This window comes from Asterias amurensis, chromosome 1, assembly GCF_032118995.1.
Source record: "Asterias amurensis chromosome 1, ASM3211899v1".
Classification (NCBI taxonomy): domain Eukaryota; kingdom Metazoa; phylum Echinodermata; class Asteroidea; order Forcipulatida; family Asteriidae; genus Asterias; species Asterias amurensis.
This window is the reverse complement of record NC_092648.1, coordinates 23,716,309-23,728,237: the sequence shown is the minus strand read 5'-3', so window position 1 is coordinate 23,728,237 and position 11,929 is coordinate 23,716,309. Positions and strand designations below refer to the sequence as shown.

At 39.5% G+C, this 11,929-nt stretch overlaps 1 protein-coding gene across 1 annotated transcript; it reads right to left on the bottom strand.

Moving 5' to 3' along the window:
- Positions 1–563: 563 nt before the first annotated feature.
- On the bottom strand, positions 564–10,210 carry LOC139940279 (pinopsin-like). The gene is made up of 5 exons (XM_071936506.1): positions 9,886–10,210; positions 5,568–5,762; positions 4,063–4,187; positions 2,449–2,691; positions 564–1,660 (listed from the first exon to the last, which is right to left on the bottom strand). Exons 1-5 carry the CDS (start codon positions 10,208–10,210, stop codon positions 1,556–1,558), a joined length of 993 nt encoding a protein of 330 aa, XP_071792607.1. The 3' UTR covers positions 564–1,555.
- Positions 10,211–11,929: the final 1,719 nt, after the last annotated feature.

Genomic DNA, 11,929 nt, shown 5'->3' with positions numbered 1-11,929 from the left:
TATCTTTTGAATTTGGAGATGAACAGAGCCCAATTTCATAGAGCTGCTAAGCACGAAAATTTGCTTAGCATGAAATTTCTTCCTTGATAACAACAGGATTACCAACCAAATTTCCATGCGATTTTCAGGATAAGCAAACAACAGCTGATAACTAGTAACAAGCAATATGCAACAAATAGAAATTTTGTTGGTAATCCTGTTTTTATCAAGAAAGAAAATGCATGCTAAGCGAATTTTTGTGCTTAGCAGCTCTATGAAATTGGGCCCTGGTGGCAAGCATCACTACATCCAGACACAAATGCAGAATGTTTTGCAACGAGGAACTGATAACTTGGAAGGGATCAGAAGACAGTCTATATTGGCAGGACGGCCCTGTGTGACATTAAAACTTACATATCTATCAGCACTTATGTCACTTTGACCGTATTTAAAATAATAAAATACAAAATTAAAAACATTTTGTCTTTGTTTTGTTTGTTCTTGTCTTTTATTGAACAACTAGCAGGGTGGATATGTGCACATTACAAGTCTAATTATTATTAGTAGTAGTATTATTATTATTATTATTACTATTATTATTATTATTATTATTTTCATCTTATCACAACATGCAAAAGTAGATCATATTTTCATTTTGTGACTGTAACTCCTCGAGTCGGGCTACGTCCCGTAGCCTTAGATCTCGAGGGTATTTCTTAGAATCCTCGCTGTTTCCAAAAGCGCCGCCTTCTGCAACAGATCTATTCTCACATTTTGTCCTCATATATTTCACCCTTCTTGTTTGTGTCCTCATTATATAATTCATCCATTACGCAATCTTCCTCTCTGTAAATATTAGTTGTATGTGTCCTCGCAAGACCTAACGATCTACTCAATACACTCTTCGCGTCCAGATAATTATGATTTCCATTACAAACCCACAGCACCGTCCTCCAAGGAAAATTACTTCCTCAAAAGAAACACGCCGCGATAAATGTTTACACCAAAGACACAAATCATAAAAAATAAGGACATGCAGCACTGGGGAAAACATCTCCACTTTGTTGCACGACGTCGATGATGAGTCTCCCAAAATGAGAAGTCAAAGAAATAAAGAATAGTAATAAACAAATAGATGGATTATGGCTGTCTGTCTGGAACACTTATATATCGAGCTGAAAGTAATTAGACAACATTTATTACCTCCGAGTAATGGTGATGGTGTTTACAGCATTTGTGAAGAGGGTTTCATTTTCGTGTGAATGATGTGGACGCTTTTTGTGGAAGGGAGAGGTTAAATTATCTGATGAGCACAGGTTGCAGGTTGATGCGTATGGATGGAGGAGACTGATTATATAATAATGGGGCCTGTTTATTGAGAACTTTCTACGTTATTAAGAAGTTTTAAATGAATCATCTGCAGATCGGCAGGCAATAAAGAGATTTGAACGTCTGGCTGATATTACGTCGAAAATCCGGGTGGGTATTGACATACGGACAGCCGCCTTTTTCGAACGTTGCAGAGTGCTTATTAAAACGATGATGAGCAGTGATGGTGCTCAGATAAGATCTTCCACTATAGAGATGATGTCTTCAAAGCTTGCCTCTTAGTTTCGGGATCATTGTACTGTGACAGCCAGTTCTTACTCCTCCTGCCACTTTTAAATAGAGCTGTTCTGAACTGCAACAAAAGCAAAATGTGAAAATGAAACATTACCAATGTGAGAAAATTTACACCTAATAGTTATTACGCTTGTATCAACAAATTAATTAAGTGCATATTAAAGGCAACGGTACTGGGCAAAACAAGCATAGTGCTACTTGAGCACAAGTTGCGAAGCACAACAAAATCTAGCTTGCCAAAATATGGTTACCAGCCAAAATGCAAAACCACATCTACAATCTGTGACTTGTATCCTGATAATCCTTGCTTAGCGAAAAAAAAAATTAGCAATATTTTCTGCTTTATGCAGCTATAAAGTAGAACCATGTGTTCAATTCAGAAAAAGTACGTGTTAAGCAGGAAAAACTAGCTGCTAGACAAATTTCTTTGCTAAGAAAAGAAAAGAGTGTAGGATCAGTCACAGCAATGTCAACTTAATGTAATTTTGGCTGGAAAGCTATTCGCATCGAGTGAAGCAATACCTTTAGTACTAAGCAATTGTGTGTGCTTTGGCCTACATGTTTTATTTATGGGCCCAACTTCATAAAGCAGCTTACAGAAAATATTGCTTAACACATTCAGCGAAACAAAACTTAGCAGGATACCAGTCACTAATTGTAATTGGTAGTTTGGCTGTTAACCATTCTGGTAAGCATAATTTCATTGTGCTTAGATACTGTTTTTGCTTAAGCACAAACACTATTTGAAATCGAGCCCTGGTTAGAACCAATTAGAAACTTACAAATTAGAAATTAGAAATTAGTAGGCCTACATAGAATGAGGGAGAAAGCTGATAACCCTCTTACCTTTTCATGTAGTAAGTAATAAATGAATGGGTTGACAGCAGTTGATAGTTTTGCGAACATGGAGGGAAGTGTCGCTAAGAGAGGTGAGATTGGTGGGCCGATCCCAACGGCCGAATACATGGAGTAAACTGCATAGGGCCCCCATGTTATCATGAACGCCAGCACCAGAATGATGGCCACGGTGGTTACTTGTTTATCGGCTCTTCTCAGTCGACATCGATGTAAAGTGCTGACTTTTTCCATCTGTGGAATTATTAAACTACAGAGTGTTAAAGAACTGTATGATATGTCAAACGTGTAACACAAAATCCCAGTCAAACTAGATCTCAACTAATTTGCGGCAAATGAGTCAGGCTAACCTAGTAAGGATCAGGGATTCTGGGACCCGGAATCCGGTTCGATTCTGACTGGATTGTTTTGTTTAGAGTGAACGGCAATCCTGGTAATCATGTGGCAACATCAATGAAGTCTTTCCATGGAACTTTTGAGTGCGGTTCTTAAAGGAACACGTTGCCTTGGATCGGACGAGTTGGTCAAAACAAAAGCGTTTGTAACTGTTTTTTATAAAATGCATATGGTTGGAAAGATGTTTTAAAAGTAGAATACAATGATCCACACAAGTTTGCCTCCAAATTGCGTGGTTTTCCTTCTACTGTGCGAACTAACATGGTCGGCCATTTATGGGAGTCAAAATTTTGACCCACATAATGGCCGACGTATTAGTCGACGAGGTAAAAGGAAAACCATGCAATTTCGAGGCATGTTTGTGTGGATCATTGTATTCTACTTTTACAACATCTTTCTACCCATATGCATTTTATAAAAAAAACGGTTACAAACGCTTTTCAAAGACCAACTCGACCCGATCCAAGGCAACGTGTTCCTTTAAAGGCAGTGGAACACTATTGGTAATTACTCAAAATAATTATTAGCATTATAAAACCTTACTTGGTAACAGTAATGGGGACCTGTTGATAGCATAAAACACTGTGAGAAACGGCTCCCTCTGAAGTATCATAGTTTACGGGAAAGAAGTAATTTTCTACGAATTTGATTTCGTGACCTCAGATTTAGAATTTAAGGTCTCGAAATCAAGCATCTGAAAGCACAAAACTTCGTGTGACAAGGGGGCTTTTTCTTTCATTATTATCTCGCAACTTCGATGACCGATGGAGCTCAAATTTTCACAGGTTTGTTATATATTTTATGCATATGTTGAGATACACCAAGTGAGCAGACTGGTCTTTGACAATTGTCAATAGTGTCCAGTGTATCTAATGTAATTAAACTAGGCCACTGTGGTGTACCTTTTAGCTGTATACTGCCAAATGGAAACCCCACAGTAACAAATTTAAAGCTAAATTAACGTACTGGATTACTCATCAAACATCAAACTGTTCGGGTGCTGCTGGCTGCTCAAAGAAACTAAGGGCTATTACAGAGTTAGCTTATACTTCCAAAATTGTGTTGGCCCGAATGGAACTTGATATCCCAGATAGGAGAAAAGGGTGCAGTCGATTTGAAGGCGTATCACAAAATAATTTGAAATGTGGATGGCAACCATGACAGCCCAACTTTCAGGACATCGATTGCTTTTAAAATTCATGAACTCACCTTTTTTACTGTTGAGAGTATACTTCCATATGAGTAAATGATAATCGACAAAGGTATGACCAAGACGAGAGTGAAGATAAAAATGATGTACGAAGGGTCCCCAGACTCCCAGTTCACTGAGCACGCTGTGGGAATAAGAGAAATGTCACCGAGTTAGTGAAGGGAACAGAATGTTAACAAACGATGCGTTGAAGTTGCAAATACATTTTGCTTAAAAAAACCCAAAACGATTTAATGGGGTTTGTGTAGACATTCTTGTTGAAATATTATGCATGAATTGAGGTTATTCTTAGAAGAACTGGTGTTTAACAACTCTGTTGTATTAAGATGAACAGTTTCAAATCTTAATCTTATATAATGTTACATGTTGCTTATTTTGCATACACACGCTGCTTGCAGACGATCGTAATTGCAAGCTGACAATTTACATTTTGGACCAATGACAACAAAAACGGTCCAAAATGTAATTTGTCAGCTTGCGCTTTCAATCGTCTGGAAGCAGCGTGTGTATGCAAAATAAGCAACATGTATCATTATATTGGAATAAGATTATATTGGAATAAGATTTGCAGCTGTTCATCTTAATACACTGAAATACAGGGACCATGATGAACATGATCAGTTTGAACGTAGGGTTGAACCGTTCAACTGAGGGCTTCACCCCATTTAGTATAAGGAGAAGACAGCGTCGAGTTCGCAATGATTTTGTGTAGGCCCTCAAAATATTGTAAATTTGACATTGAGAGCCCCCAAAAGGGTTTCAGTGCAAAAAAATTGCCTAATATTGCGACCTTGTGTTGTTGACTTCCAACTTGATGTATTCTGGGATGGCCCTAATTGTTCCCATTTGCTGAGAGGTGAAGGGACATTTTTCAAGATTGCTGATCGGACGTTTGGTAGCCTTGATCAAGGCTGCTGACGTACTGTTCCCCGGCCCGGTTCGCGGCACACGCATGCAGTGCATACACAATGTACATTACCATACATTGTACAGCGAGAACAGTAGAGCGTAGTCGTGAGAACGGTCGTGTCTTTGTATTTTCAACCTCATGCTACTTGGGAGGTACCAATGTACCGTAAGTGTACCGTATACAGATGGTACATGTACATGTACAGTACGTATGTGTACATACGCTGTACACGTATTATATGCACTGTGTTATGTATGGGGGTGCGCTGGCGGAATTCAGTGATGGGGACTTGGATTTTGCAGATCGCGGCTGGCTGTAGTGCCTTGATCAAGGATAGACGTTTGGAAGAGTTACACTGGTGTAAGTGTGTTTTGGGTTGGAGGGTGAATAGTTCGACGGGCCAAGGGACTCCTCCATGATTTAAATTGAGAAGAGAATTAACATTCAAGGGTCAATGAACAATTGTCCCTTTACTGTAAAAAGCTGTGCGACTTCTAAGCTTTTTACGTGTATTTTTTAATATTAAGTATTTTGCACTCTATGCTATGGGGATTTTATTTGGTTGGGTGCAATCTGAGGGAGATATACACTTACATGTTCCTCCACCTTCAACTGTGAACTCACTCCATCCGATAGCGGGAGGTATTACAGCAGCTAATGAATAAAGCCATGTAAAACAAATACAGGCAATGGCATAACCATTGGTAAGTCGCGCCGACAGATTGTATTTCACAACGAAGAAATAACGCTGGAGAGCGATGGCTGCAATGCTTGCGATCTGCTCACATCCTGTGCATAATCATTAAAGAAAAGACAAGAGAAGTCATTAGAAAATCCAGCCAACTTCGGATATTTCCTAAAGTATATGATAGGCTCATGTGAAATGCATTGTTGATTTTTAAACGTTTAGTATCATACCTTGGTAATGATCTCGAAAAATTAATTATGTAATTTTTGTCAGAAAGGAAACCTATTGTTATATAAAGCATAAACATGATGCGAAATAATTTCGTCTGAAAGTCACCGTTGATTAGGTAACAAACATAAGTTCCGATTTTTTTTCTTCTAAAATTAACCTAAACCAATTACCTTTTTTACCGAACCCTTTACAGAGCGTGTAAACCATCTATTCCTTTTACGTCGCGAAGAAACACGGTCGGCCATTTTATTCTTGTTAGACCGATCCATCATAGGCCCGGTCACACAGGCCCCGATAACGAGAACGAAAACGATAACGATAAAAATGCACGCCCTCGATTGGTTGAATGAGCGTGGGCGTATTCTGCGAGGAGCAATTAGCGTGCTTTCGAAAGACCACGGTAGGGACACAGGACGGTGAACAAATTCTAAGCGTGTTTTTTTTTCCCCAGGGAAGATGAGGTACAATAACTACGTGTGCCTTATGGAGGTAAACTCCATGGCCTTACCGTCCCAATCATGGAGTTTGCATGTCGATGCAACACAAGTACACGTGTATAGAGGGTATTCTAGACACGCTTGGTTGGTTGCGCCCATGTGAGAAAGACGGTACATGCACAACACGTACATTAATGCTTAGTGGCCTCATCTTTCCTGGGGTAAAAATACACTATAAGGGATTACTGATTGTATATAATAGAGATCAGTGTAAAGGAAGCAGGAAAATCGATCGACGCATGCGCCAAACTGAAGTAGTCTCCGTCGTGTAGAGATTGGGAACGCTATATTGGTGAAACAACGTTGGTGAAAGGTTGTTTCGTGACCGAAGATGCCCACTTGATACATTAACGGACGATGAAATTTACAGGCGCTATCACTTTACACGAAATGGAATTGTTGGTTTATTGGGTTGAATTGGGGTTGAAAGGGTTGAATTAGAACACGACACCAAAGGTAAATTTAAATTAATAAGCATCGATAAAATGTTTAATTTGTTACTTATTACATGAACAATTTTAATTTATTTCTGTAAACTTACACAAGTACATGTACTCGACAAAACGCCAGTGATTAAAATCCCTTCAGCAGTAAAAGTAAACTGTCTAGCGCCACCATTCGTTTGCTCAAAAAACATGAAAAAACATAAACAAACATGGCGGCGTTCGCGCAGTGTCTTGTACATTTTGCGCGTCTGCGCCATTTCTTTCTCCTCTCTTTGTCTCTTGTTAAACGGCTGTTTCGTTATTACACCGCGTATTTGACATAAAACAGCCGTAGTGCAAAAAGGCCATCCTCGTTCTAAAACTTCGTTTTATATAAAGGGCGATTTCAATGCGTTGCGATGCGTCGTCGGTACGACGCGTTTCGTGAAATCGTTTATGCAGTACGCCGGAGCTACGATGCATCGCAGAGCCGCGATGCATCGTAAACCATACGATGCATCGTAAGTTAAGAAGAGCTTCGTGAAATCGACCCCGGGCCTTGGCTCCGCACACGACGCACGTGTGAGCAAGAACACGTGAGCCTCTCCAATGCCTTCTCTGCACAATCTGCCGCGCGCGCCAAGCTTACGCGCACGCATGTCGGACCTTATTTATCGTAGTCTGGTTCCCTGACCAAAGATTTCCTGACGTCGCTTGTTAAAAATCTTAGGTCAGGTATCACACCCACGGTTAAAAATAGAGCATGACGCAACTTGTCAGGGTCGGGGGTCATCTCCAGGGAAACCATGTCTGCACGTACTAGTTGCGATAACGTAACCCTCCTCCCAACGGCCGCCAGGCCGGAGGGTTACGAGATTATTTTGATCGTCAATTAATTACAACCTGGTTCAACACGTATAATTTCGACAACTAGTAACCAGATTTTGCCCCATTTTTACCACTTTTAAAAATCATGAAACTTAATCCTCAATTAATGTCTAATGAACACTCAAGTCAAAACACCTTTGAAGTTTGAAAAAATATTTTTTAAGAAAAAGGACAAAAACTTACCAGATCCCGGAGCGATTTCCCAGGTTTATATATTTTGAACTTGTCGCATCGCTTTGCAAACGGCATTGGCAATAACTGGCATAAAAACTCCTGGATCTACGGCCGACAGGACTGACATTACGAGTCCGTACCGAACATCAACGATACTGTCCGAATGTTAACGACAACACGTTCGGAACATTTCGGATAACTTCGAAAGAGGAGGAATTCCTCCTTTTTGGTCACGTGATTGTGGGTGATACCGGACCCTAAATTCGACAGAGCCTAGTCGGAGGGTTTTGGGTCTGGGAACCAGACTATATTTATCGGACCTTCGTTGCGTTGTGATTGGTCAATACGCAATGGGGCGGAGCTGAATGGATCGGTCTATTTTGACTCCATAAAATGGCCAACCGTGTTAGTTCGCGTCGACGTAAAAGGTACACCGTGCAATTTCGAGTGATACTTGTGTGGATCTTCATATTCTAATTTTAAAAATATCTTTCTAACCATATACATTTCAAAACGAACGGTTTCAAACGCTTTTCAAATACCAACTCGTCCGATCCAAATTTTATTTTTTTAGATAGTTTGGTTTGCGGTAACTGGTTTGTTTCTAGTTTTTACCCATACACCGATGTGTGTTAGCACTGTATCCTCAGTACTTATCCGAGTTCTGTGTAAAAAAAACATCACATGAATATTACTCGGGTGGGACTCGAGCGCCCCCCCCCCCCCTTGTAATTCTAGAGCAGTGTCGTACCAACTAGACCACCGAGATTGCCCGGTATAGCTAGAGGCAGTTCGGCGGATCCCATGTTTTAGCAGCGGGTATTGCAAACGATTTTAATAGATGTTAGTGTAACACTTTTTATGTTTCTAGTTGCTGGTTAAGTTCTAGCCTTGCTCAAGGCTGTCGAATTATTCACTCCGAAAAAAGACCGCCGCTGTGTAAAAACCCACCCGTATTCACTGTGCGTATAACCCACCCGTATTCACTGTGCGTAACATCGCACAACACGATGTACACTAACCGCATGCGGAGGCCGTCAGGCCGACATTTTTTCGGAGTGAATAATTCGACAGCCTTGAGCAAGGCTAGTTAAGTTCGTGTTTTTTTTTGCAATGTTAATTGTAGGCAAGTAGATACTAAATGTTGATCCCTTTCCCGTGTGACTTCGTATTAAACAAATCAAATAAAAAAACCCATTGTCTATTCAGTTGTTGTGAAACTTAAGTTTAAATGACAATTAGACGTAGCATATTGATGACTTTCGCCAAGAAGTAGGCCTGCTGAATAGTTTATTTCGTCGTTTTCTTTTGATTTTCGTTGACACCGCACTAAAACGCATTAATATTGTATATATATCTAATTTTACTATTCAGTTATTACCTCTTAAAGTCACTATTTGTAATTGCTCAAAATGATTGTATACTTGTTAGCGACCAATTGAGAGATGTTGATAGTATAAAACATTGTGATAAACGGCCCCCTCTGATGAAGTAACGTCGTTTCTGAGGAAGAAGTTATTTCTCACTAAAATGTTTGATTTTGATTTCGAGACCTCAGAATTAAATTGTTGCGGTCATAAATTCAAGCGTCTGAAAGCGCCAACTTTGTGTGACAAGGTTTTTTTTCTTCTATAACTTCTCGCAACTTCGACGAGTAAATTGAGTTCAAATTTTCACAGGTTTGTTATTTTGTGCATTAAATTATTATGTTGAGCTACACCAAGTGAGAAGACTGGTCTATGACAATTACCGAAGGTGTACAGTGTCTTTAAGCGTGAGTGGCTATAGAGCCCATAAACAGAAATGTACCCACGACTATACTTAGTACATATCCTCTAAAAAAAGTCCGCGACAAGGAGGTCCAAAAAAGTGTTCACATGTAAATACATATGAATAAATAAAATTTCACATTAACTTATCAAAAAAAAAAAAATACTTCGGGTTTTCCGAACGTAAATAATGTTTTGAAAAAAAATATATAATTAATATAGTGTTGGAAGACTACCTACCACATAGAGACGACAAAAACGCGTACCATCTACAAACCAACGGACCGAAGCTCCAGAAGCCCTGCACATTTGCCATAAGCGTGATCGGCGTGGCAAATAATGCAACACTCATATCAGCGATGCAAATGTTCACAAAGAGGAAATTGACAGCATTCTGCAGATGTTTGTTTCGGACTATGGTGAGAATAAACAGGCCGTTCCCAAGCAGGCTTAGAATCAACACAAAACCCAAGTACACAGCAAAGGCCGTGTATGCAGTCCGGCTCAGTTGCGGGATAGAATGCTCAGATGACGGTTCCGTTAATAGAGAGAAGTTGCCCTCCATCGTCGTCAACTGTCCGTGTGATACAATATTTACCTCTATAAGGAACTACTGCCCTTTAATGAGGAATAAGAAGCCCAAAACTCACGCACATCTACAAAGCAACAGCAAAATTAATATTGTGATGTGCATTCTAACATTATATCACAAGTACATCACTGATACAGTAATTAAGGTCGTCGCTCCGCGTGGCACTGACACGTGACTAGTCTGCCATCAGTCCGAAAAACACGCACATAGTGATAATGTCAAATGTTTTGTCACGCTGCCACAAAACCTTAAAAAGGGTAAGTTTTCCCTGAACAGCACTTTGAGTTATTTATTTATCCATTATATACCTCCTGTATAGAATCCTCTAATCTGATTGGTTAAAAAAGGAGTCATGGAAATTAGCTATGCTCCCTTTTTGTACCAAGATGACGTCATAATGACTGTGCCAGGGCTCTATTTTTTTCCCCAAACGACATTGCAATGATTTGTAAAAAGAGCAGACCTATTTCATTATGACGTTATTGTGACGGAAAGAGCCAACTTTGACGGAAAGGGGAAAAATATTGCAATGTCATTTGGGAAAAAAAATTCGCGCCCGGGCATAGTAAATTAACTATGCCCGCTCTGAAAATGACGCAACTTTGATAATTTATGTATAATGTACGACTAGCGTTCCGTGTCACGGCGCGACCTTTCTTCGCAGACGACCTTTCACAGTCAGAGTGTTGTTGATTAGAATAATCTTTATTCGGAGTATATAAAAGAAATATTGACTGCTTAATATTCGTGGAACAGTTAAATTATAGGCCCTCGGTTATGTCAAAACCATGGCTATGCCCTCCGGTATAATTTTAACTGTGCCCCTCACAGCAGTCAATATTTCTATAATTACTCCAGGACTACCTGTGTGCCAGATTGTGAAAATGAGACCATAAATAGGTCAACGCGAATTATCGTAACTAAAATGAAGGAAAGTTCTTCAAGCTTTGAAACTTTAAGAAATTGGAGGTAGGTCTCGTTAAATGTGTAAAAAAGAAAAGGTGAGCCTATTGTAGTCACAAATCTACACTTTAAGAGTCTATTCTCTGACTTAAACTAGAAGGTGTCAGGTGGTTCTAATATAGGTACCGTGGTTTTAATAGGTACCGTGGTTTCCTGTGTCAGGAATATTTTATTATCGGATACATGTTGCAATATTATAGCAAATATAATATTGTCAAATATAGCCCAGAAGTATTGTTGTCAGTTTGACAAGAGTAAAACATCATTGTTAATGTTTAATTTCACAAGTGACAACATTTCTTACTTCATTGCTCAAAACCGACATACATGTATGAAGTGCAAAAGCACAAAACTAAGTGAAAACACCATGGAAATTCCGAAGGAAAACTATTTAACGCCGTTTATCTCCGTTGTCTACGTTTTCACAGTACCTGTTTGCCAGTTCTTTTAAGAACTGACAAACAAGCTGATGATGTTGTATGGCTTTATATGAGCCCTAAAATGAAGGTGTATTATGAGCCCTAAAATGAAGGTGTCTTATAAATCACTAATACATAGCCACTATTGCTTCAGATTTGACTTGGTCCAAGTCACCTTCAACTACCAAAACAACATCCTGCTTACACGCAACATTATTCCACCAAAACAACCGACAACATTCATGCAACATTCTTCACTCCCAATTAAATATTACTTTATTAAAACTCAGCAGTCACCAGAGGTTCCAAC